Source organism: Triturus cristatus, chromosome 6, assembly GCF_964204655.1.
Source record: "Triturus cristatus chromosome 6, aTriCri1.1, whole genome shotgun sequence".
Lineage (NCBI taxonomy): Eukaryota > Metazoa > Chordata > Amphibia > Caudata > Salamandridae > Triturus > Triturus cristatus.
In genome coordinates this window covers 1,872,604,136-1,872,632,062 of record NC_140589.1, presented here as the reverse complement: position 1 = coordinate 1,872,632,062, position 27,927 = coordinate 1,872,604,136, and the positions used below count along the sequence as shown (strand labels likewise).

The 27,927-nt window shown below is 42.5% G+C and overlaps 1 protein-coding gene across 1 annotated transcript in view; it reads left to right on the top strand.

Annotated features, from left to right (window-relative positions):
- Positions 1-27,927, top strand: part of LOC146822249 (uncharacterized) — a 52,777-nt gene that overhangs the window by 5,523 nt on the left and 19,327 nt on the right. The window contains exons 2-4 of the mRNA XM_085609444.1: positions 3,759-3,885; positions 5,632-5,751; positions 15,568-15,681. Coding sequence (XP_085465570.1) covers positions 3,759-3,885; positions 5,632-5,751; positions 15,568-15,681 — 361 coding nt within the window. The remainder of the gene's footprint in view (positions 1-3,758; positions 3,886-5,631; positions 5,752-15,567; positions 15,682-27,927) is intronic.

The window sequence follows — 27,927 nt, the reverse complement described above, 5'->3', positions numbered from 1 at the left end:
CACCACAGCATCACTCAGGGCCACCACAGCATCACTCAGGGCCACCACAACATCACTTAGCGCCACAACAATATCACTCAGCGCCACCACAGCATCACTCAGCACCACCACAGCATCACTCAGGGCCACCACAGCATCACTCAGCACCACCACAGCATCACTCAGCACCACCACAGCATCACTCAGGGCCACCACAGCATCACTCAGGGCCACCACAGCATCACTCAGGGCCACCACAGCATCACTCAGGGCCACCACAGCATCACTCAGGGCCACCACAGCATCACTCAGGGCCACCACAGCATCACTCAGCGCCACCACAGCATCACTGAGCATCACCACAGCATCACTCAGGGCCACCACAGCATCACTCAGGGCCACGACAGCATCACTCAGGGCCACCACAGCATCACTCAGCGTCACAACAATATCACTCAGCGCCACCACAGCATCACTCAGCACCACCACAGCATCACTCAGCACCACATCAGTATCACTCAGCATCGCCTTTGCACTAGTACACCACCACATCATCATCACTGAGCAAGACCTGTGTATCATTCAGCATCACCTCAGCATCGTCTCTGCACCAGTCACCACCACTACCACCTCAGCATCCCTCAGCACCACCTCAGCCTGCTCTCGGAATCTGACATCTGTTGGTTCTCCCCTAGCGTCTGGCCGCTGCTAGTGTTATAATACAGGTACTTGTGCCCAACCTTCATCCTCCGATTGTTTATGCCCCCTCAAAAAAAGACTTTAACAAACAACCATTGGAATTGGCAGAAACAAGTTGCCAGCATTGCAAGAACAAAAGAAAACTGAGGACATTTTTTATTGTTAATACTTTTTTTAAATATGGTTGTTCAGTTCTACATAATGCCTTCTTGGTCATATATAAGGTAACAAAAATGCTTCTGACACTTTTTTATTAAAACTTTGCAGCATGCTGCATAGCAGCCACACTTCTCTACAGCACAGCTTACATTGGCAAAGTCAATAGCTCTGGCTAAACACTTATAAGGCCCCAAAGGCGAGACCTACTGACTATGCCAATGCTTGTTTTTTATTGGAGTTTAATCTTTTCTTGATAGAGTATAAGAGACATATCTTACATTACAAAGTCCACCAAGATTTTCTCAACAATACCCAGAAGTTGTAGTTAAGAATGGGCAACCTATTATGTGTACGAAATTGCCCTGAATTTCAATAACCGATCATCAGGATGTTTGATGACACACATATTTTAGGACACATAGTAGAATGGGCATCTCCTGATATTTGGTGGCAGCCTTTAAAGAGGAACTAAGGCATTATGTGGGTTACTGTTATATTTGTGCACAAGCAGAGAGCGCAAGACAGTCACCAGTAGGTTCTCTAAGATCTTTAGAAATCTCTTTAGAACCATAGTCATTTATCTCTACTGATTTTATTTTCGATCTTCCATTTTCTGGAGGGTGTTCCGTCATTATGATAACCATTGACACTTTTAGTAAGATGGCTCATTTCACTACATTGCTTAAGTTTCCTTGTGCCTTTGAAGCGGCTCAAGTATTTATATGAGATAGTTTCCGTCTCCATGTATTACCCCAGCACATCATTTCAGACCAGGAATCCCAGTAGATCTCTTTATTTTCGAAAACCTTATCTAGAGGGATAAGAATAAAGCAAGCAATGTCAGTGTACCACCCCAGACTAAAGAACAGAAACAGCACATAAATCACATTTTACAGCAGTAGCTGTAATATTTCTCCAATACCACTAAGATATCTGGAAAGCTGAATACCAACTATGGAGTATACTTATTATAATGCTGTGCATTCTGCCAAAGGGGTTCCCCCTTCTTTGCTGTCCATGGTTTACAACCTTGTGTATTGCCCTTTAAAATAAAGGATGATATCTTGGTTCCTGCCGCTTCTGCAGGTTTTTTCTACCTTAAAAATGTATGGAGGACCTGTCTGTTAATTTATAAGCCTCCAAGGTTCGTATGCAAGTGATATCTAATTAGAAAAGCAGTGCAGCACCAGAATATAAGAGTGGGGACAAGGTGTGGCTGTCATCTCAATTTGTGTCTATGAGGAGGATTTCGAAGACATTAAGCCCTCAGTTTTTTTGCTGTTTTAAAAGACTATTCACTCAACTGTGCCTTCCTCCTTGTAAAATAAAACCAGTATCTCATGCTTCGCAGATGATGTTAGCAGTTTTTTGAAGGCCGATCCTCTCTGCCTCTCCTCCATTTCTTGTTAATGGCCAGGAAGAATATGAAGTTGAGGAGATATGCGGTTTTCAAGTACGTTATGGGCACTCCTATGTTTTTTAGGTCTCGCCTGACCCAGCGCATGCGTTGGTCTGGCGAGACTTATTGAGAGGGCTCCAAAAAGTGCTACCTGGCCAGCCTAGAGCTACAGTGCATGTGCGCGGGCGCGCGCGCTGCTTTTACCGTGATTACTTTCACTTTCTCGGCCGCACGGCCGCTTTGATGTTTGATCGCGATTGCAATCACTTTCACTTTCGCCGCTGCACGGCATGCCAATAGGTCTCGCTTTTGGGACCTTATAAGTGTTTAGTTAATCAACTGTTGCGAAGCTAAACGCTTATAAGGTCCCAAAGGCGAGACCTATTGGCTATGCCAATGCTTGTTGTATATTGGAAAGAGTATGATGCTTGTGATCAACCCTGGGAAGCCACAGAGAATATTCATGCTCCATGCCTTTTTCATTTTTTTTATTTACCTTTTTTATCTCCCAATCATTTGTCTTTTCAGAATGAAGGCTAGTATATTTTTACTTCCCATTAGTGTTTCAGACAGTTTGCAGGGAGGGGGCGTCTACTGTTACACTCAGCAGCCACAATATAGTACAGTGCGCTGCAGAGTTTGATGTGCATGGGATTTGTGGTGGCTTTTGACCTAAAGGACAAAGTCAGAAGGTAAATGGGAGAGGAGTTGGCCTAACGGCTAGGGCGGTCAACCTCGAATCTGGGGAACTAGGCTTGAATCTCAGCAATGACGCTGAACATCCTGTGATTCTGGGCAAATCACTTAATCTCCCGGTGCCTAACAAAAATGAATGTGTCCTCCTGTAATGCAACTGGTGCTATGTAAAGCGCTCTGATACCCGATACCTTCGGGTCAAGTTCGTGCTATATAAAACTCTGTAAAAAATAATAATTCTTTGACTAGGATGAACCTGGTTGATGAATCCAACCCACGCTCCATCGTGGTTACTGTCAAATTGCGCCTAGATCCCAGGCTACCGTGAACATTGATTATCATAGGCACTGTGTGCCTGCTGGTGCTATTTGTACTTAAAACATAAGCAATTCATATCTCTGTTTCCCCTTATTGGATTTTTGACATTTAAAAAAATTACATTTTACTCTATTTTTCCAATGCCTTTGGGGAATTTTGTAATTTTGCATTTCAACTTTTACTGCTGTTCTTTTAGTACTGTATAAATACTATACATTGCGTCTAAGTTAAGCTTGTCTGCTCCGTGCCATAGCTACCAGGAGGGTGAGTTTAAGTTTATTTATTGACTTTAGTTGTTCACCCTTACAAGGGTTGTGATTATTACATGAGGTGAGTACTTACCCCGTCCACTTATAACTCAATTTCTTACACCCATGTTTTATTTTGTTTATAAGATATGTGATGCTTCGTTCGCTAGAGTAAAGATAACCCCAAATAACAAAAGAAGTTTTTCTTTCCTATTCTTATCTGTAAGCTAAGCATGGAGTGAGTCTGTCTTCTTTTTCAGGTGAATGTCACATTCAGTGATGTTGCAGTATATTTCTCTGAGGAGGAGTGGGATCGTTTGCAAGAGTGGCAGAAGGCACTCTATAGGAACGTGATGAAGGAGATCCATGAGGCCCTCATATCCTTGGGTAAGTTACTCTGTCTCTTTCAATGAGGCCTTATTTCATCATTCCACTGTCCCTCGGGTGGGGTACTAATAGTTTAAAAAAAGGGCCAGAAGTTGGGTGAGGACATTGCACTTTAGGAAGAGCAAAGTGCTTAAGGTCCGTGGAGGACAACACTTGTTAGCATGTAGCAGGTGAGGTTATGCAAAGATAGAGGGTGGGTGCCATGCCATAAAATCACGTTGAGGATTTGAAAAAGAGCACCGTGGTTCATCTAGAGATACCTGCCTTTGTGACAGAAAGGAAGAGTTGGGTATATGTCTGAGAAGGTTGATATCTGTGCTGGTAGCCTCATTGGTAGTTTTGGCCAGAGGGAAGATTGTACTCTGTGGGATGTTGACTAGGAGGCTCTTGCGGTAATCAAGCTTGCTTATGGCCAGCATGTTGATCAGACATGTTGCAGTGTGGAAGGTAAGGTGGATACATTTCCCAGATCCGGTGTCCAGTAAGCCTGACATCAGTGACAGTAGAAATGCTGAAGGATGCCAGCCTGATGCTGAGGACATTCTTCACTCTGATTTTGCTTGTAAAGTGTGTTTCACCGGTGGGGGTGGAGGGTGATAACTGGAAGAAGGCAGAGGAACCAAATAGTTAGGAAAGAGCATTCTGAGATTGTGGAATTACTTTAGACAATGTGAAGTTGAACATAAAGGAATACAGGTCGATTCTGTACCGAATGGAAGGGGGGCAGTCACATATTCTAAGTTGTAGGGGCTACATGAGGGACTTGGCGTTGACGAATTTCTCAGTGTAATTGCCAATGAGGTGTTAGTAGATACTGAAGGAGCTACTGCTCTTTGAGGATTATTTAAAATAAGGCAGTGATGGCATTCTACTCACTAGATGAGACACCTTTTGAAGAAAAGCGCATTGTACAAGTATTACTATGTGTAACAAAAGATAGGGAAACGTACAGAACCCCATTGAGAAATGGCGTACAAACCAATGGAGTAAATGAGAGCTGTGTAAAATCCAATATATCTAAGCAGATGCAAAGTTTGATTGAAAGAGGGCCCAGGTGCTGATTCAGCTTTGCAATTAGGAATGTCTAAAGGTGAAGGGCTTACTCTGAAAGTCTTACAAAGGATTGTGCCATGATGATTCCTAAGATTCTTTCAGAGCCTTGTACCTGGTGGATTCTTTGGCGAGGTAGATATGTGAAGACCCCATACCCACATATACAAGCTAAATGTATGGACTAGGGAGGGACAATGCTCAAGATTGCCTCTCCTTCACTCACATGCGGACCGGCTGTTTGCATTCACATATGCCAAGTGGCAAGATTAGGATTCGGATAAAGAACTTGTTATAAAAGCTGCAAACGTTTATTAACTAGAAACCAGAAAATGATTTTCAAAGATGGAAATAAGCCAGAGAGGGAACATACGAGTCTCTAGGTGGAATGAAAAGTCAAAAAAGCAGGACTCTGAAAACAGGATAAGTGGCTGAAGTTCAAGTCCTGTGGAAGAAGGTACCTTAGAACTTAAATTTAAGATCTAGAGGGATCTCATTTTGGTAGGAAAGCTCCAGGACAATCAAGAGTCCTCCAATACAGCATTTCAACTTTTCTGAAACGTAGGATGTTGCTACCTGTCAAGACTTTGCTATCCATTCCTTTTCAGTGTTATACCATCCATTGGGAGTTGTGTGATGTTACCATTATTATTCTTGCCCTGGACAGTTGCCTAACGTAAATGATGTTTCCAACAGGCTATGCAATTGTGAACCAAGACATCCTATTCCGGATTGGTCCAGAGAAGGACTTGTCCTTCAAGAACCACCAGGATAGTGAGCGGACAGCAGAACGCAAGGGGTCGTTCTCCATCACAAGTAAGATAGGCTTAGTTTGCACCAAAGCCTGATATAATCTACTTTTTCATTGCTTAAAATGAGTAATCCATCCAAAAAATCAGATAAACATAACCGATGTAATAAAAAACTAAAAATACGTCAAATTGCTTAAAGTTAAAAAAAAAAAAAAACTGGGGCTAAAACAAGAATACCTGTAAAACCTGTATCTAAACCCTTGAGGTGAGACATATTAAACTAGCTTCTTATTCAATGTTTACAAATTTCAGAAAAGTAGTTCATTCTAATATATTGCTTCTCTTAAGCATAAAAATTCATCTCCAGAGTATTGTCTATAAGGCATAACCAGGATGAACACAAGATGGCACTTTCTTTTTTTTTACAGTGTTTCACATTAATTCTGTTGATCATTTAAATCAGTGTCTTCCGACTGGCACGTCAGGTATCGTATTCTAATTTGACAATATGATCATTGTGAATATTACATTGCAGGTATGATCTTGGTTCAATGCCCATATCCTTTGTGCCACTTTTAAACCGGTGCTATTGATCTAACAGATAAACTATTCCTTAGTACGTCCCAAAATCCAGGGTATCCATCCTACCTTCGCCCCTTAGTTTTCATTTCTTTAGCGCTTCTCTGTGTCTAGCAGTGCCCCAAACCCGTAAGAAGAATGGTTTTGGACCTAGACAAAGAGCATGCTGAAATAACATCAAAGGAGAGGCAGTTCTTTTGCCAGGGCAATGCACCCCATCACTGTTAGTGTCTTCCAGAATTCCACTTGTTTCAGTGCTGTAAGTATTCTCCCTGAGTTTACATCCCTCATGTTTTTATCAAATCAAAGCAAGCTTTATTCGGTTAAAAAAAAGCAACCATAAAAGCATTCTAAAAACGACAACAATCTCACATTTCATCACAAAGGAGTACGATAAAATGCATTTAATAAATTCCAATTAAAAGTTAGAAGAAGCATTTTCACATTTCATTAACAAAGAGATACAGTAAAGTGCATTTGAGTTCCAGTTGCAGACCCAATAAACATTATATATAAAGCGTCATGTGCAAAATATACAACCTTAAGAACGACCTAAAAACAAATAAAACTATTTTCACATTTCACCACAAGGGAATGCAGCAATGTGAGTTTAAGTTCCAATTGCAGTCCCAATGAGCTTTATGCCTAAAGTATTGTGTGCAGAAAAATTCCAATCTAAAGCATTTCTCATGTCCTGAGTTATCAACTATCGGGATGCATCCTAGCTTCTTCATAAATGAGGGCCTGGAGATGTGAGTTATTTTTCCTTACTCTAATCGCCCTCTGGATATAAACAGCAGCTGCATTGCAAACTCTAATATTTGCTAAATTACAGATATACTCATAAGCATTTTTGTATGTATACAGTCGCTCCTTTAGAAACAATGGTCATAATATACTTTTCCTTAGGTCTCTGTAAAAGTCACATAATAAAATAAAATGCAAAGTTGACTGATCTGACTTTCCCTCGCAAGGACTCTTCGGGAGATTTCCAGTCCACTTCCGCATAGATGGAAACACAATTAAGAAATGGGCTAGTCCTGTCTTGTATTTGTGACCTGGATTAAATACTGTTGAATCCCTATGCCTGAAATCCTATCTTTAAAAGCTTTAGTCATCTGTTTTGAGTTTGCTTCGGTTTCCCTTAACCCACTCCTAGATTCTATAATGGCAGTTTTTTAAAGCATTTTTACTATACTTGAGTATTTGAGGAGGGTTTGTTAAAATCAATATTTTCAGCACATTTATTTAAAAGATTATTAATATACATCAGCCATGGTATCTTCTGCCCATGTTCTAATACAAGGCAGTCTTCAACAATGGTAAATTTTGCACCATCCTTACTCCATATTCCATTGCAGGTATTTATACTTGCCAGGCTAATAAAATCCTTATGTACACTCTCTGTGGGGGTGGAATTTGGAACAGCTAACAGTCTCCGTAAAAAATAATTTTCTTGGGCCTGGAGGATGGAATGATTTGTTACTCCCCATAGCGCTGCACCGTAACATGTTCCTGAAAGACACTTGCTTTTGTACAGTGACATGATTTCCCTAATGGGTTTATGACCCATTTTCTTTGAAAATCTAACATTTCCTTCTTTTTTCCCGAATAAATTTAATTGACAATGTTCGATGTGGGCTCCCCAATGTCCATTTGCTATAGATGTTAAACCTAGGTAAACAAAAGAGTTTGTTACTGCAATAGGAACATTATTTACGTGATGGGTCCTGGTTTTTATTTTTCCCCTCCCACACACCACTGTGAAGGTCTTTTTCAAATTCAATATCAAGTCCTTCTACTGCATGTAATCAGAAACATTTTCGATTAGGGTCTGCAGCCTGTTTGCAGTTCTTGACAAAAGAACTGCATCGTCTGCATAGAGCAAAGTGGGTATATCACGTTTGCCTGCTCAGCATTTAGTTTTTGCAAGGTTTCATCTATTCCGTTGATGTACAAGGAGAAAAGGAGTGGAGCAAGTACACAGCCCTGCCTAATTCTCCGTGTTACCCGGAAAGTAATTTTACATTCTCCTTCTGTTCCATAACAAATTCTAGTACTCAATCGACTGTATATTTGTGAGTTGTGAGAGATATACAATGATGTAATTTGGTGCTCCCATGTGAGTCAATGTTTGCCATAGCTTCGCATGGTTAACCAAGTCGAAGGTACTAGTAAGATCACAAGATGTAGATGGCCTTTTTTAACAATTGTATATTTGCTGATTATGAGGTGTAAGTTTGCACACTGTTCGCTTGTCCCTATCTCTATTTTAAACCCATACTGGAAATCAGATAGAAATGTATTTTCATTTGCCCCTGTTTACAGCCTCTATGGACTGTTCCCATTGTGCGCAGGGTCAATTAATCTGTGAAGTCATTAGGATTCACTTCAGACCATTTAATGGTGATACCATTCTCAACATGCGTTGATATAAAAGGTGCTAAACAGGGCCCTCTCTGAGGAGCCTCATTTATTTTAACAGTTAGAAATAAGGGATGTTGGTCACTAAAACAGGTTTTAGTACCTCTATTTTCACAATTTGATCCCGCCCAGATACAGAGATTAATATGTGATCAAAAATTGAACCCTGTCCATGACCTTCATAAGTTGGTAACCGGGGTTGTCACTCTGGGATAAACTGGTCTGATAATTCTAAATTGTATTTATACATGGCCTCATTTATAGTTTCACCATATGTGTTGTGTGGGAAATGGGGATCATTTTCACCAGGCTCGTTCCCGTGTCCACAATATTTTCCGTCTAGAATTCCACATTTTTTACTATTAAAAGCACTTTCACTTCTAATATTTTTTACGAATAAATCAAGCTCCTTCTCAAGGGTCAGTATAACTTAGTTTCTAGTATTATCAAATACATTGTTATACAAATTGATTATTACGAAACACTGGTTATCCACAGATACATACCACAGAAATTGAAAATAAGGTGAATCAGTGTATGCTTTCTTGTAAATTAGTGGATATGTGACAGAAATTAGGACTACTAAACCCCCTTTTGCCCTTCCATTTCGAGACTGGGTTGCTAGCGTATCAATTGTTGTGAAACCATCCATATGGAAGGGTTTAGTATGCCAGGTTTCTTGCATGCAAAGGATTTGACAATAACTCAAAACATCCAACCCAGCTTCAACACTCAAAATCTTGGTAATGCCTGCAATGTTCCATGATACCAACATCAAGGACCTAAATTCCACATTTGTTGTTGATATTAATATTCGATTTGTTATAGTAGAGAGAGAATTATATTCAGCATCACTATAGTCAATCTAAATCGCTACATCTCCTAAGGGGTAAAAATCTATTTGTCAAAATAATTGGTGTTGACCTATCCTCCAGTACTAGTCTGTTTATAGGGTGGCTTCGATGTTCCATGCCTGGTTTATAAAAGAACCCTAAGGGGGCTGTGGTAATGACCTCTTTCTGGGGCTTCATTTGCATTATACCTCTGCTATGTAACTCCTCAAACAGAGATCTAACCATTTCTGGATTACAAAAAGAAACGACAACACAATCTCCTTGGCAATCGTTTGGTAGTTTCCCCACCCAAAAACCTCTTTCTGCCATGATGATATTTCGGACCAAGATGTTTGGGTTATAGTAGCAGTATTTAGTAAACCAATGTACGGTCTTGTTTATCAGGTTTCCTTAACCCTCTTTAACCCCCTTCCTCAGCTCCGGGACATTTTTAAGAACAATTGTATAAGGTGTTGCCTCAGGTGTGCAAATGGAGAGATCTCTGATGGGTTCTTGTACTTTGACAAAGAGAATGAGTTTTGTCTGTCTTTTTGTTCTTTATAATAGTCATTTGCGCATTGCTAGAATTTTTCAACGCAGGGTTAAGCATCGCATGACTAATTTTTGTGGTCAAAAGTTCCACAGTGTTATCCCTGCCACCCAATGGTTGTATTCCCAGAAAAGTGTTGTTAAAAATGTATGTTTCATTATGTTCAATCATTTTCCTGGCGGTTATCGCCTTTGTGCCAGATATGCTGGAGCTGTTTTCTATAGATATTGAATCTGTAATTAGTTTTGAGATCTTGGTTACATCCGTCTTGATTTTTGTTATTTCTGACATCAAGTTCCTTTCAAGTAAGTCAATTGTCCCATATAGTTTTTCAAATAAAGTTTCCAGAATAGTCTGACATTCAATACTTGTGGGCTCACTCATGTTTTTATTTTTGTGAATGATTTGCACTCCCTTGTATCTGAATGTTATCAGTTTCAGCATTCCTTGCCTTGCAGTATCTTGAGATTATCGTTCTTATCTTCCCAGAGTCCCCCCTTTCAAATGCAGCTGGCTGGCAAGCAGGCGTTTACGGTTGTAGCTCCTGTTGCCTAGAATGCTCTGCCTCTGCATTGGTGTTGAACTTCGTAAGAAAGTGCATTATTAGTTGTGAAGGATCTGAGTCATTCACAAGTAATATGTCCTCAACCTTACCTTTATTGGGAACCACGTTTCCCATTGTAGCACTTGAATCACTCAAGGTAGTGAAGCAGAGCAGTACAGCGTATACAAAGGGCTGATGGCCCGGGCTAGTTCTTTAGCTCTCTGGTACACAACACCCAATAAATCAGTGTCCAGTCAGTGCTTTGTCTTATAAAAAGGGAAGGTGCTTTATACGCACACACAACACTACACATTAATTAACAATGATGTGCTAGTAGGTAGACGATGGTACCTATGGTGACACCCTCCTAATACTTCACACCCTTAGGAAGCCCTAAAGCCTTAGACCACAGCGCCCCCATATATATTATTCAAATGCAACAATCTCCTATCAGGGATTTGAAATCATACTCTCTCATTTTTTTCAAAATTGAGCAATTAATCGGTTGGCTGCTCCTTTGCTTGAAGTACTAGCATTATGGTTGTTTTGCCTGCACCTTGATTTGTGTGCTCCTAGGCATCCACCTTGAATTACAGGATTGCTTTGGTTCCCATGAGAATAATACGTACTTGTACAGTGATTTCAGCATCTCTGATTTGATTATGCTCAGTCTTATTCATCTTGATGACGTCTCTTCATTGATAGATGTGTTGAAACGCTGTCAACATCTTACCAGCTGAGTCATTCACAAGTAATATGTCCTCAACCTTACCTTTATTGGGAACCACGTTTCCCATTGTAGCACTTGAATCACTCAAGGTAGTGAAGCAGAGCAGTACAGCGTATACAAAGGGCTGATGGCCCGGGCTAGTTCTTTAGCTCTCTGGTACACAACACCCAATAAATCAGTGTCCAGTCAGTGCTTTGTCTTATAAAAAGGGAAGGTGCTTTATACGCACACACAACACTACACATTAATTAACAATGATGTGCTAGTAGGTAGACGATGGTACCTATGGTGACACCCTCCTAATACTTCACACCCTTAGGAAGCCCTAAAGCCTTAGACCACAGCGCCCCCATATATATTATTCAAATGCAACAATCTCCTATCAGGGATTTGAAATCATACTCTCTCATTTTTTTCAAAATTGAGCAATTAATCGGTTGGCTGCTCCTTTGCTTGAAGTACTAGCATTATGGTTGTTTTGCCTGCACCTTGATTTGTGTGCTCCTAGGCATCCACCTTGAATTACAGGATTGCTTTGGTTCCCATGAGAATAATACGTACTTGTACAGTGATTTCAGCATCTCTGATTTGATTATGCTCAGTCTTATTCATCTTGATGACGTCTCTTCATTGATAGATGTGTTGAAACGCTGTCAACATCTTACCAGCTGAGAGAGACTTGCATTTAATGACCCCTATGTACAGGCATCCATTTGTTATAAAACATTCGGACTGAATTGTCTACTCTATGATCTGCAATTGTTGTTTGGATCTTTCCATTGTTCCCTTGATTGTATTGTGATCACCTCCATTTTTTGTGCCATTTGCATGAACTGAGCACCTATTTCACTGACTTTATTAATATGTCTGCTACTTTCATTAGTTTCTTTTGAATAATTATTTTGCCTAAGATGTTTTATTTTGTGATATCTTATTTTTTCCTTTTCCTTCTTGACCTTATCGTGTTGTACAATACAGTGGTATGTCAATGAAAGAATTGGGAAGTATGATTTCAAATGATACCCGATTGGACATTATTACATTTGAAAATCTCACCCCCAAGTCCTTTTTGGGTCCACAGGTTCTCTCTTTGTTTTATATCCCTACATATATTAGACACAACCTTCTGGATTTCTGAGATTGTCACCAGGTTACTAAAAAGCAGAAATTGATCATGAAAACTAACACAAAATATGGGTGGTACCATTTTACAATGACATGTTAATAAGGGCTGTCGTGGCGCACTTCTAAGGTTGTGATTATCAATAAAACATTTCAAAACTTTTCATTAGAATATGTAATGTTTCAATGTTATACTTGTCAATAAAAACATTTCATGAGCTTGGTTTGATTATATAATATTTATTTCATTGTCAATTTTTTTTTACTGTTAATAAACAAAGTCATTGTCAACACATGAAACCTCCCTTACTTGTGATGGAGAACAATGACACCATCAGCATTCATTTCAGTGCTTTATTAGGTCGAGCTTGGGCAGTGTATGCGCTGCTCTGCGAGGCATGCTGTATTGGCGTTATGGACTTGAAGCCCCGCCCACTCTTCACCCATATTTGTCATTGGCCTGTGTCATTGTCCTTCGTAAATGCTGGCTTCTGATTCGTTAATAGGCTTGTTAGTCCCTCCTTAGTACTGTCTTGTCTTCATTTGTAACCTCCCAAGAGGACTGGACCCTTTTACTTCGTTGTTACACGGTACGTCTTATTTAGCCTATAAGCACTATTTTCTTTAATGAGTTTCTCCTGCTGCAGGCACGAAATGCGTTCCTGCAACATTCAGCGCACCATGTGCGCTTTCACGGGGCACTTTTACAAAAAAAAGCATTTGTTTGTCAACTTGAAAAACAAATGCAATTTTTGGTAAAAGTGACCCATACCGTGATTTCACTTTAATAGCGGTTGCGGGCCTTTCTTTAGACTTGGCTTGTCTAAAGAAAGTGGCGTGGCCTCTATTAACGTGAAGCACAGCATGGGGCGCTTGTAAATAAAAAGCATTTGCAATGCAATAGGTCTCGCATTTTAGAACATTTTACCTATTGGTATTGTAAATGACAATGCCTTTTATTATTGCAGGTTTTTTAAACACATAAAAGGTATTGTCATTTACAATGCCAATAGCTCAAAATTTCGCAATTGCGAGACCTATTGCATTGCAAGTGCTTGTTAATTCAGTTCTTGCATGCAAGTCTTTAACACACTGCCACTGCACCTTAAAGACAAACCAACAGAGCTTCTCGCAGATAGTCTTTATGCAAAATCACACACGCCTGAAATGCTTGGAAAAGCAAGCAAACATTTCCCAGGGTCATTCCTGTAACTCCTGGGAGACTTAAAGCGTCATTAGGTGAAACATTTGATGGTGGTGGGGCGGCAGCTGTACTTCCTGCAACCCCTAAACGGCCTTTTAAAAAACATTCGGGATGACCCTGCCTAATCTTGGGGCTCTAGAAAAAACCATGTGTACATTCTCGAGTTCCTCAGTGGTTTTCGGGGTGCTCCTCTAGCCCACAGCTATGAATATTTGAGAAAACTGCTTTTCTACTCTAAAATGCCCTTGTTCTTATCATTAGTGCATCGTGCCTCAACATTTCCATATTAAATGCAGCGTTCCCATGCCTTTTTGATAGGGAACCCGGTGTATGTACCTTTCTTGGACCACGTGGGGAGCCTATTCCCACACAGCCAGCTGGCACAGCTGTTGTGTGCTGGTGCTGAGGTAGCCTCCTTTCTTCTCCCCACCGTGGTCAGAGCAGTGCTGGGTGACTCCCTCGCCCCCAGGCTTCGGCAGAGGGCTTCAAGCAATTCCTCGGGGGGGGGGTTGACCCTCCCTGGGGGCTTCTTATCAGCCAAGTGTAGTGAGCTCCCAAGCGCTTCTCAGTTTAGTTGGTGTCAGCCCCACAAGCTTTGGAAATGGTTTGGGTAGGAGGTGAATTGTTTGTGTTAACCCCTGGTGCATTGTCCCCTCCCATTGGCAAATTACAAATTGCAGCTGAAAACTATGCACTCTGTTTCCCACCAGTCCCCCTGGGAAACAGGCTTCTTTCTTTGTTTTCTCCTGCCAGGTTGGGTGATATTTCATGATGAAGGGGTTGTCCTGGTGCCGAGCTGTAGGCACAAGGAGTATTTTTTTCAGGTCTCTAGTCTCTAAAGTTTATTTTTCTTCAATGATCTTGTTTCCACTACTCTCCCTCTGATGAGGAAGAGCCCTCATCCTGCCCTCCCGTCCTTTAGTTCCTGATGCCTGACCTGTCCTCCGTCTAGGCTCTTGGCACATTCCTTCACCTGGGGGGTTCTCACCAGCACCCCATACCTCTCAGGCTACTAGCAAAATACCCTCCCTGCCATACTACGCATGCCCCATGGCTTTGGGCATCTTGCAGCGCAAAGTCAGTGGCCCCCACTTGATGAAGGTCAACCATCTGCAGGACCAGTCTAAAAATCATCCAGGGGGACCCTCCAGCACTCCCCTCCCCCCCCCCCCGCCCAGCACATCCATCATTCTACTTTCCCTCAGGGAGTGCAAGGGGGCCACCGCCACTGGCCCTGGAGAAACACAACATTTGTATATGGGGACGGAACATTTAAGAAGGTAGTCATGTCTGCCCAAGCCTAGAATGTCCCATTATCGCTCCATCCCCTGCCCCAACCCTCCTACACAGTATTTTGGGGTAGTTCACCATGGTAGTTTGAGGTGATTCGTTGAAACACATACCTTGAGACTCTTAGCCCTGCCCCTAACTACCACAGCTGCCTTATCCCTTCCTTCAAACAGTTCAAAGGCGAGCCCCTGATGGGATTAGCTCCAGACATCTAGCTATCCTCCTTTGTGTTTTTGTTGGAATGAGCCTTCTCAGGCCAGGTGTAGTGTGAAAGGTTATTAGCATATGAAGATTCTATCTCCACCTTTTCCTTTCCCAAGAACAAGACTAGGAACATGCCCAAGCACTATCAAATGGATCTATTCTGTATGAAAGCCCTTGATCCTCCTGTCGGTGAGCAGAGTAGATAACTTCGCCCAGTATGGGGACAAATGCCTGGAATCTAATTATGAGCTAAGCCAGAGACATATGGCAAATCTCTGAATGCAATAAGGAGTGCAGATATCACTAAAGTGACTTGATTTGCTTTTGAGGTACATTAGCGTATGACACAACATTTTCTTCCTGAAATGCATATTTGTATATATGTTTTATTTTTCCCCAGGCTACCCTGCTGTTAGTCCTGACATTTTCTTGAGGATTAAGCAAGAAGAAGAAGAGGAGGTCTGGTACAATGAGTTGCCAGAGGCAGGAGAAGATGATAATGATCCTAACACAAGTGAGTGTGAAATTATGCAATCATTTTGCCTGGCCTGCTCGAACTCCCATATGTATTTCCTTTCACACGTCTTTTAAAAAAAAAGCAGCAATAGCCGCATACTATTGTGTACTTCGTCCGAACTAGAATTATAGGCGTTTGCCTCCACCTGGCAAGTCTTTGTCAGTCATATACTCTCAGATGCTACATCCTGGTGAGGTCAAATGCAAATACAATTTAGTCGCTTGGTATCGTTATTTGCATAACACAAAGTCTGCCAGTTGTATAGTCTTGTAGCACATTTTGCAGTGCAGTAAATTGACATGGTTCCTGGGTTACCACTGCAAACAGTCTGGTTCTACTGATCATGATTTCCTATGGATAATGTGTTCTAATCATATTCTTTTGTTCATTGAATTGTGGGTTTATGCAATAAAGGCCTAATTTGGTGGTCAGCAGACAAGTTACTCCATCCACCGTATTACAAGTGCATTATATCCAATAGCACTTGTAATACGGTGGGTAGGTTACCTGTTCTGTTTGTGACATAGTAACCCGTCTCTAAAGCAGGCCCTAAGTCTGAAGGGCTTTGCCAGTGCATAAGCATCTTCTAGGTCGCTAGCCATGCCTGTTGCTCGGTGGATAGGGTTATGTGTGTAGTGTTTCTTGGTGGCGAGTGCTTTTGGCTACCATGAAAGTAGACTTTTTATAGTACATGGGTAGAACTGGATATTTATTGGATTTGTTGTATATTGTTCATGGTGTATAATGTTGGAAAGTGCTGTTGCAAATACAGTTATGGCCAACTACATAGCAAGTGTGTGCTGCGTTGGATGTATGATAGGTCTTTTATCATATCTTCTCCGTTGGATGGTTGGATGTTAGTGTGTATTTTTCTTATTGGTTACTGTTTTTGATCTGTGCGGTTGGGTGATGGTGTGTATTGTTCATAATATATGCCTCTTCTTGTAGATCCCTTACATTCAAAATATTCTAAGGCTTCACTGGTGTGACTTGCCATGACCTTACAATATAGAAGTGAATCATGGTGCAAAACTGGTGCATGCCTGAATGCTTGTGTAAAGTTTATTTAGTAACGTTAATCATGGAAGCTTGAGAAACGTAATTGGGACGTTTGTCTCTCTTGTACAAAGCTTTAGCGATTCGGAAATCAGTCGCAAACTGTTTTGCAAACGCTAAAAAAGGAATCCTTATTCACAAAAGTGTCAAAATGAGGATTTCTTAAATATTCACAAAAAACCGAATATTTAAGGAATATCAAAATAAATGTTTGCGATGTGTTAGATATGAATGCGTTGTGTTAGATATGAATTGCAATTTCTGAATCGTTATTTTATGTACAAACCATTTTCAAATTGTTAATCAGCAAAAAAAGCCAAATAATACTTGCAAAATACTATCAAGTGAAAGCAGGTGGTAACCAGGTGGCAGGTATAAAAGGCTGTTCAGCTCGGCGTCTGAACCCCATTGTAAATCAATGGGCAGTGTAAGATCAATGGGGCATCCATGTTAGGATGAAGGAGCGCCCATGCACCAAGGTGGCATGGCTCATCATTGGCTGTGCTTTTCCCTGGGTGGGCTCTGCAATACCCAATCGGCCCGAGCTGGTGCTATTTACCGGGAATCTTTTGCAGACCTTTTATGCCTGATGTTATCCATGTTATAAGACGATGAATATAAGCTCCTACATCAGAGTTCAGGATGCTCGTGTGACCTATTTAGTCCCCCTGCAAGGATCAGGGAAACAAATAGGACGACTCTCAACCTCTCTCTAAACAGCAAAAATATTGTCTGAGAAAAGTGGCTCAGAGTTACCCTATTGGGCTCCTATCGCTGATTAAATACACATACCCAAACTCTCTCCTTCTTTATTTGGAGAGCGTACATGTCAGTTACATTAAATGAAGGTCTAGTGAGGCATAGTGCTGCTGGTGACCAAGGAAGGGGTCACGGTCATACACAGTCATCTCAGTTTAATGATGTTAAAGCCAATTAGGGATCAAAATGAACTTGGATCGTATAAACTCTTTTCAATTTAAAAATCCATCTACACTTTTGGCTAATCGACTGCTGTGTCAGGTAAACTCCTAAGTCCACACAGACCACTGTGGTTTTGTTTCTTATAGGAGCACTTTCACGAATCGGCAGAGGTTTTCCCATGTCCTTCATCCCATTAACAGTTGCGGGTAGACAGTGCCCTTATTTCATTAGATATCACAAAAGCTTTCAATACCATTGGATGATCATAATTGCTGGTGGTTCTGGAGGCAATGTGCATGGATCCCAAATTCCATAAATGAATGTGGATTGATCGGGGGGGGATCTGTTCAATTTTGGAATATACTTCTGGTATCCACAATCGGTAAAGGGGTAATACCTTGTTGCCTGTACGCATTACAAAATTGGATGTATCCTATCTAAATGTCAACCTTTAAACTCCAAGTTATCTCCTGATTTCCCAGATTTGTGCGAGTAAGAGAAGTAGAGTTTAGCTTGAGACCCTAAAATTAGATAGGGTGCCAGAACGTCTTGGTCTTCTAGACCTAGAATTCTAGTACATCGCAGCCCAGCTGCATCACATGCCAAAATGGTATACTGAGATGGACAACTGGGAGAAAAGTCTTCTTCATCATGATATCAACACATACCTTTAACAGGATACCTCATGGTGGACCAGGCACTCCCTAGCACTGCCCCACATATGGTACATCTGGTGATGTGTACTTGGGAGGCGGCAATCAAAAAAACATGAAACGTCCATATTTTGCTATATCACTACAGTTACGGTGGCTTATACTATTTACTAATATAGAGCATGTGATGTCTTTGGCCTGGTGGAAAGAGAGATTTATATCCTTTTCTTCCAATCGATTTGGCCTGCAAGAGTTTATACTTAGATAGGAACCAATTCCTGCAAGACACCAAAATCAGAAACACAACGAGAGAGACATGGGCAAACTTCCCAGAGACACCTTGGCTATCTGCCACGCATTAGGTCATGCTGGAGGATGAACTAGGCCGACACCTGGTGTCTCGCATATAGAGGGCTCTGAAGACTGATTCACTTCATCTTCTGCTGTGAGCGCAAGGCAGATGGGAAGATGACTTGCAAGAACCATTTGTTATTGAGAGTGGGAAAAAGGCCTGCTTCATGGTTCAGGAAAGTTCTAGTAACACCAGGTTCAAATTGATCCTCTTTCACTTTCTGCACTGTACCTATTACAGCCCTTCAAAACTCACGGCTTCTACCCCACCTGATCTCCTGCTTGCTATAGATGTGGGAAAGAGAATACTAACTTAAATTTGTGGATCCATGCAGATTCCAGGACTTTCCCACACTGAAATGTGAGAACAAATTGATTTTGTCAACAAAATTTCAAGTTTGCAGGGGATTCTGGGTAGGGAAATGTTAGGGAACCCACGCAGGCCATACCTTGCTGGACTCCGCCGGATGTCTAGTTTTCGCAAATGTGGGGGTTTGGTAGTTTCCCAAGATGGCCGCCGTGCCTGGACAAAAACCCAGGTGACCCCCCCCTTGCAAAACCAGTTTATTTGTGAAAGGTAATTTTGATGTCTCCTCAATACGTTTTGGACCCTTGCCTGTCGCGGGTACTTGACCCACCCACGTGAGTGAGGTATCATTTTTATCGGGAGATCTGAGGGAACGCTGGGTGGTAGGAAATTTGTGGATCCACGTAGATTCCAGAACTTTCCCACACAGAAATTTGAGAAAAAAGTGATTTGTTTTCAGCTAAATTTGAGGTTTGCAGGGGATTCTGGGTAGGAAAACGTTGGGAGACCCACACAAGCCATACCTAGTTGGATTCTCCCAGGTGTCTAGTTTTCAGAAATGTGTGGGTTTTGTAGGTTTCCCAAGATGGTCGCCGAGCCCGGGGCCAAAAACCCAGGTGACCCCCCCTTGCACAACCAGGTTGTTTTGCGATAGGTCATTTTGATGTCTCCTCAATAAGTTTTGGGCCCTTGCCTGTCACGGGTACTTGACCCACCCACGCAAGTGAGGTACCATTGTTATCAGGAGACCTGGGGGAATGCTGAGTGGTAGGAAATTTGTGAATCCACATAGATTCCAGAACTTTCCCACACAGAAATTTGAGAAAAAAGTGATGTTTTTCAGCTAAACGGGGCAGAGAGGCTGTCTGGGAAAATTAAATGGGGGGGAGCAAAGGACCTTGCCCAAGGGGCCGCTCCCCCCTCCCTGGTAGGTAGTGGGTGGATCCCTGATTGGGAATTGCCCTCCTGGGGCGATCCCCAAGCAGGGATCCACCAGGGAAGGGTACCAGATTCTCCCCTTTCCAACAATACCTCTCCCATTTGTTTTGGTGCTCAGGGCCCGAGATAGCCCCACAAGCACCGAATTTGAGAAACTGAAACTAAGTTTCAGTTTCGTTTTCATTACAATGAGAGCACAAAACAGGCCTGGGGAGGTTTGGGAAGCTCTTCTGAAGCAGATGTATTTTCCGAGCATGTGCTCATGACTGAATGGTTCCGTCATGAGCCCAGGAGCACTGGTGATCATGACCGAACCATTCCGTCATGAGCACCCAAAGGGTTAAGTACAACCAGAGATATGAATTTTTAAAGAATTAAAAATAGCACCACAATGTACAAAACACTAACTGCAGTTATCTGGTCGCACTAGACCAGGTCAAAGTCAAAAGTTACCTAACTGCAAAGAAGTGTTGGTCAGATACCAAGTTCGTCCACGTGGAAAGTCTACCTTCTGATTCTGAAATATTTATGGAGAAAAAGTGGTTGTTGACAAGTTGTTGGCAGGGCAAGCTGGATTCGAAGCAGGGCATAATGACATAGTCAGCTGAAGAGTTGGGTCCTGGTGTGGTCATCAACAAAGGGGGCAAAGGTCTAAGTGGGCAAAGGACAAGGTCTTTGCCTAGGAAGGCCTCAAGATCTATCATGTGCTGCTCAGCTTTGGTTCCAATGATGATCTCTCTACGTTTGGACTTGGAAACCTTTCTGGAACCAATGATTCGACATTGACGGCCGCAGCTTCAATGGCGATCCTGCTCTCCGTCGGTTCTCCAGGAAGAAAGTTGGCAAAAGTTTCAAGTCCCACTTCTTGCAGTTTGGGGACAGGGGGAGTACACTCTAACACCAGCCAAGCATCCAGGCCCTGGGGGTTAGGACTCACTCAAACAGGCCAGCAGCAGGGGTTAGGGCAGGTCCATTCAGAACTGGTCAGCTGGACAGTTGCAGGGAGAGAGGCCTCTGGAAGCGTGTTGTGTCCCTGTGGCTCAAACAGGAGATCAGCCAATTGACCCTTGGAGTCACTTCCTTACTCTACGGTTCAAGGCAGGCAGGTCAGTCCTCCTTAGATTCTTCAGACAGCAGGGCAGTCCTTAATTTGACTCTTCATAGGTCCAGGAGTGTTCTGAAGAGAGGTCTGTGGGGTCCATTTTTATGCCCTGTGCCAGCCTGTGGGTGGAGAGCAAGCCTTTGTCCACCCCCTAAACCTGTCCGGGTCATTCCCTCCCATCCCACTGGGTTAGATGCCAGTCTGACTAGAGAGAGAAAAGAAAGGCAGGCCTAGTTGTGAGCTTCGTCTGCCAGTGACAAGTTAGGCATCGGTTGAAGCCCAGGAAGGGGCTGGACACAGCCCCCAAGCAATCCTGTCAAGTGAGGATTCATTCCCATCTCTCAAACCCAGAGCCCCTTGTCCACTGTCTGGGAGCAGAACACATCTCCTCAGGGAGATATTGGATCAGCTCACAACTGGATACTAGCAAAAAAGGCTCTTGATTTTAGGCAGGAAAATGTAACTAACGGTGCCATTTCCAAATAGTAAAATAAAATCCAACTTGACCATTATGGTGGAATTTAAATTACTCTTAAATGAGTCCTTGAAACATTTTTCTAATTAAATTTAGTACTTATTAAGTAGAATACTGTGAACCAGTGTTAATCTATGGGAGAACCAGTCTTGCCTTAGTGAAAAGCAACTTTAAAGGTGTTTCACTTTCAGGACTGTTAAAATACTAAATATACATATCCTACCTTTTAACAACATGCACCCTACTCTGTGGGCTTTTAGGCCTACCGTAGAGGTGGCTTATAAGTATTAGAAAGGAAGGTTTGGGCCTAGCAAAAAGTTTATTCTGCCAAGTTAAATTGGCAGTTTAAAACATCACAACCAGGCTGCAGTGGCAGGCCTGGAAACGTGGTACAGTGCTATTGTAGTGGGTGCAGTGCTTAATTTGAGCCAGTGCTCAGCACCTGCACCTAGTCCTTGGCACCGACGCTTATAGCACCAGTTAATGACACACTTATTTAGAAGGCACATTATTTTCCCCAGAATCACAGGATGTTGAGCCACGCAGAGACTGGAACCCGGTTCCCCAGCTCCGAAGTCGCCAGCTCTAGCCATTAAGCCAAGTCCTCTCCGGAATAATAAGTTCCGGGGCTCTAGTCATGAGGCAGTTTGCACCAGTACATTTCTCCTGTTAGCGCTGCCTCCTGAGGAGTGCCCCGGCACTTTTTATTTTACAAATTAACCAGTGGGTGGCACAATAATTGCTGCAGCCCAATAGCAGCATTTAAATTCCAGGCCCTGAGTACAGGTATACTAGAGACTTATACGCAAATTAAATGTATCAATCATGTGTATACAAACTTCACCATGTTTAACAGAGAGAGCACATGCATTTTACCAATAGGTAACAGTGTAAAGTTTGCAGATTTCAACAGACAACACAAACAGGATTCAATACAAAGCCACCAAAGTCCCTGGTGACCCTGCAGGAAGAGAACATTTCTAACAGAGAGGCTAAATGGCTTGGAATTATGCACGCCTCAATTAAGTGGGATTCTCCTTAGGCAATGTATTTAAAAAAAAATTATGCTCTTTATTTTGTAAAAATGAAATTAACAGAGTCCAGCTGATTCGGGGAAGCAAGATGGCGGCCGCTTAGGTGGCCGAGTGCAACACTAGCGGGCTATGCTGGGTCAAAACTTGTAATTTAGGCCCCCAGTGGATATATTATTACTGCGATTCAGCCCCCCAATGCTGGTTATACGGATTTTCACCAAGAGAACCTGGGCGTTCTTGCTAAAGTTTAGCTCCCGGTCAATTAAACGCCTTGTGCAGAGATACCTGCTTCAGCTGCTTCTCGGAGGTGGAGGTATGGCCCCGAAGATCGCGAGTTCATCTGGCCCCAAGGCAGCCGCAGCGTCGGCTTGAGGACCACGGGGAGAACCGCCGGCATGTCTGGATGTCTCGGAAAGGTAGTTTGACGGAATGCGTCAGCCCAGCGCGTCGGACCCGCCGAGGAGAGGGAGAGGCGGGGCTACTGGAAAGAATCGTCCAGCCGGCCCCTCCGTAGCTGATCTGCTGATGCGGGGAAAGGAGCCACGGGCGGAGACTGAGACAGCGACAACAAAGGCAAAAACGGAGAAAACTGGTACAAGGCAGAAGCGGAATAAGGAGGTGAGCCCAGCAAGGATCTCTGGAACTTTTAGAAGCACCCTAGTGATCCAGAGTACAAAGATCATGGGGGGCGATGGAGAGGCTCTAGGAGGTGAGTCTGAAGGCGAGGGTCCCCGTCTTAACATCGATGCTGGTGGCGAGAGGGACCCCCCAGTATTGATATCTGTTGGGGGGGTCAGTTTAGATACATTAAGTTCGGCGACTCTCCCCTAGGCCTCCCTCCCCCAAGATACTTCAGATGAAATGGCTATTGCTAGGAACCAGGAAATTAAAGTAAACGGCAAAGATATGCAGGACGAAGCTCCCATATCCAAAGGAGTAGAGGATGGTGGAGAGGGATCTTGGTATTCTCCTTCAACATCTGAGATGAATAATTTGACTTTGGCAAAAGGTCCGGTGGTAGGGGGTAAGAATGGAACTGACACGGATAAGGAGCCCAGCGACGCCTTCTTTTCTGTTTCAGAAGGGGCAGAATGGTCAGATGATGCGTTAAGCTCATCGCCAGGGGCCAGCAACCTGGAGTCAGATCTTGAGGATAGCGACCCAGACCCCCGGTAACGGAAAAAAAATGAATTCAGTGTCCTGGAATACAGAGGCGGGAGAAAAAGGATTTAAGCTGGGACTATTCTTCTGCTACACCACTATCTGGAGGTAATACACCAGGCCATTCATTCTCATAGAGAAGAAACATGACAAGATAGCCGGAAGGCACAGGCCGCGATGAGAAAGATGCAGGGGGTTGTCAGGAAACTCTCCAAGGCATGCACCAATATAGGCGATATAGTGACAAACCTTGAGGAAAGAATAGTGTCAACAGAAGCAGAGGCGGCCAGTGCACTAACTCAGGCGGTGGCTCAAGGCGATCAAATAAAGGATATCCAGTGGAAGCTGGAAGATTTCGAGAACAGACAAAGGAGGAATAATCTCAGGGTGCTGGGGATCCCCGAAGGAGAGGAGAGACAGGATACGAGGGCATATATAATCGATCTTTTTAAATCAGCCTTTCCGGAGTTGTCAGAGTGGAGGTGGGCTGTAGAGATCCAAAGAGCACACCGAACTCCGTTTAAACCTCGTGCTCAATCTAGGGAGGGGGATAAACCAAGGGCAATTCTTGTTTTCTTTGGCAATTTCCTCCAGCGACAGGCAATCTCAGATAAAGCTAGACCAGAAGCAAGGAGATCAGTTGGGGAGGTCTCTTTCTTTGTACGGACGGATTTCTGTCACTCAACTGTAGAGAGACGCTGGAGGCTGAGACAGCTAATAAAGCCATTTCAGGAAAAAAATATTCAGGTTTATTTTATTAATCCGGCGCAACTCAAGATAATCCATGATGGGCATACAAAATATTTTGCATCGGAAATAAAAGCCAGAGAGTACCTGGATGCTTTGGACAAATAAAGTCGCAGTAAATATAGGATTTGGGATGGTTCTAAAAACTATATAAAAGATTCGGATTGTATATATATATTTTTTTTCCTGTCTTGTTATGTGTTTATGAGCCATCTGTTGAGTTATGGGGGTGATATAAAACTATAGTTGAATGATTTAGAATGACCCAGGCCGCTAGTGCAACATACATCACATGCACAGACCAAGGTCTGAGCGCTTCAACAGGGTGGAGGGAGTTGTGGGTGGTGGGGAGGGTGACATTGGGTTGGGGTGGGGGTTCACAGGGCTGGGGGGGGTTGGTTTGCGATGGGGGGTCTCTGGTGGAGGGGAGAAAAAGAAATACCTGGTATTGTATGGTAACTTTGAAACAGGCTCGATATATAAAACTGATGTTGGTTTGTATCAAATAGGGTGTGGCTACTTAGCAGAGGAAAATGGGGAAGCTTAGGATAGGTACGGTGAATATTGGCAGTCTGAATGATTGGAGGAAAAGGCAACGGCTAGGACAGTTTGTATGGTCAAATTATCTAGACTTAGTTTGTATACAGGAAACCCATGTGCCTTGGGCTAAAAGATATTTATTAAATATTAAAGGATTTGATTTGCTGGCTTGCTCTACCCAGACATCCAACATTAGAGGGGTTGCAATTCTGGCTAAATCATCTTTGGGGGGGGGGGGGGGGGGGCTAAACGAAAATTGTCAGATGCCCTTGGAAGATGGGCATTAGTAGAACTGGATCTGGGATACACTATATGTACAATATATGGTTCGAACCAGGACGATCCCGAACTATTTGAACAGTTGGAGATAGAACTAATTAACTGGACAAGACCCTTGATAGTATGCAGGGATTTTAATATCTTGGTTGATTTTGGTAAAAATAGTATCTATTCAGGCTGTAAACCCAAGGTATATTGCGCATTAAAAGCACTAAGGGATTCACACAAGCTGATTGATGTTTGGGGAAGTAAGCAACCAAATGAACCTGGGTTTACATATTTTTCCTATCCGTATAGTAAGTATACCAAATTAGATTATTTTATGATTACCAGATCTGAAATTAAGAATGCCACAATTGAGAAGCTTCCAAAAACTTTGTCGGACCATACTCCATTAATTCTGGAGCTTCCAGCAGATTTCTCGAATAAGAAACAAACAAAATGGACATTTGAGAGGAAGCTATTAGTTAATCCCAACTTTGTGGAATATATAAGGAAGTGGACACAGGAATATTTTAATATGAACTGCTATAGTGCATCCCGAAATACTGTCTGGGATGCATTTAAGGCAGCTCTTAGAGGTGAAACAATAGGTTTTTCGGCTAGAGGGAAGAAAGAAGAGCGGGAAAATAATAAGAGATTAATTGGTCAGCTAGCAGAAGCAGAGGAGCAACATATGATATATATTAGTCAGGGAAAAGAGGTTTCGGGGATCCAGCAGAAGATTATATGTATTAAAGCAGAGATACATAAAGGGACAACACAAAAATCTGCTGATGAATATCAGACGCAGAGGGGTAAGCTGTATGAGACAGGAGAACAGGCAGGAAAATTGTTAGCCCTCCGGATCATTCAGGAAAATATAAAGAATAAAATAACTAATTTAGTAGAGGGGTCAAGGGTCTATACAGAACCAGAAAATATATTAAATGTTTTTAAACGCTTCGTTCAATATCTGTATAAGGAAGGAAAGCCACCAGACGCAGATAGTTGTGAATTTTTAGATTCAGGCCCACATCTTGGAAGTCAGGATATAGAGGTATTGGAGAAAGATTTTGAAAAAGGGGAGGTTGCTGAAGCATTACAAGATTTACTCTCTGGGAAGGCTGCTGGGCCCGATAGCATCCCGCTAGAAGTATACAAATGTATTCAGAATGAGATTATCACGATACTTCTGGACTTATTTAATGGTATAATGAGCTCTGGGGTAATTCCAAATTCATGGAAGGAAACCAATATAATAGTTTTTCATAAAAAAGGGAAGCCCCCAGAGAATCCTGCATCATATCGTCCAATATCCCTTATTAATAGTGACACCAAGATATATGCAAAGGTTGTGGCCAAAAGGCTCGGAAGGATCATAGGCGGATTGGTCTCCCCGTGGCAGCATGGGTTTATCCCAGGCCGTGGGACCACAGGACATATTAGGCGGGCTATTTCACTTTTTGATGTGCAGGCTGCCATGGGGGGACGGATGGCCATGATCCTTCTCGATGCAGAAAAGGCCTTTGATCGTGTCACATGGAAGTATCTATGGGGGATATTGGAATATAGAGGCTTTGGGCCTAAAATAATAAATTCTATTCAGGCCATGTACTCTGAACCGACGGCCAGAATCCAATTAATGGGTGCAAGTTCGGAAAGAATATTTATCTCCAGGGGGACACGTCAGGGGTGCCCCTGCTCACCAATTCTTTTCGCTTTATATATAGACCCGTTAATTCAAAGACTGATAGGCTGTGATAATATTAGACCAATAGTTAGTAATGGATTCGAGACCAAGCTCTTGGCCTATGCCGAGGATCTGGCAATAATAACCCCTGAACCAGGCCGGGCTATGACCAGTATTAGAGAGATCGCTAGTGAATTTGGACGATGCTCTGGTTATTTGTTAAATGAAAGTAAGACCCAGATAGTTTGCACTAGTAATATCGTAATGAATGATGAAAGGTGCACTGAATCTGCAGTATATTTGGGGGTTAGAGTGAGCCCTGTACCTGAAGCAATTATAAAAGATAACTTTGCTCCGTTACTATCCACTATTACGGTGGATCTAAAAAGAATAGATGCTTTACATTTGACTTTAATAGGGAGAGTCAATGTATTGAAGATGACTATGCTCCCCAAAATATTATATCTCTTTCGCTCCATCCCTATATGATTGATGAAGGATTAATGAAATTAATAGAGGCAACATTCATGAACTTCATATGGCAGTATGGTAAAATAAGACGATCCATGAAATATCTTTCTCAGCCTCAGGCTAAGGGTGGACTGGCTATCCCTAACATTAGATTTTATCATTGTGCTTGTCTAATTAGCCAAATGGCAATACTATTTGAGCCGGCCAAAAATCAGACAGATAACGCATGAGGCAATCATGTTTTGCCATCTATATTTGAACTAATGCTGGGTAGGGAAGCCATAGGACTCCTGTTGCGGAGAACGGATAGAAGATATTTTAAAAAATCACGATACAAATTAATGGATAGTGCCTGGAAGGTTTGGAAGCTGCTTCAAAGAACAATTGGAGTCCCTAAAATAAACTATTATACTCCCCTTTGGAACTCAAGACTATTTTCTCAATTTAGTTATGATAGATTGGGGAGAATATGGGAACAGCAAGGTGTTATAAGAATAGGGGATATCTGAGAAGGGGGGCAATTGTTAGACTTCGG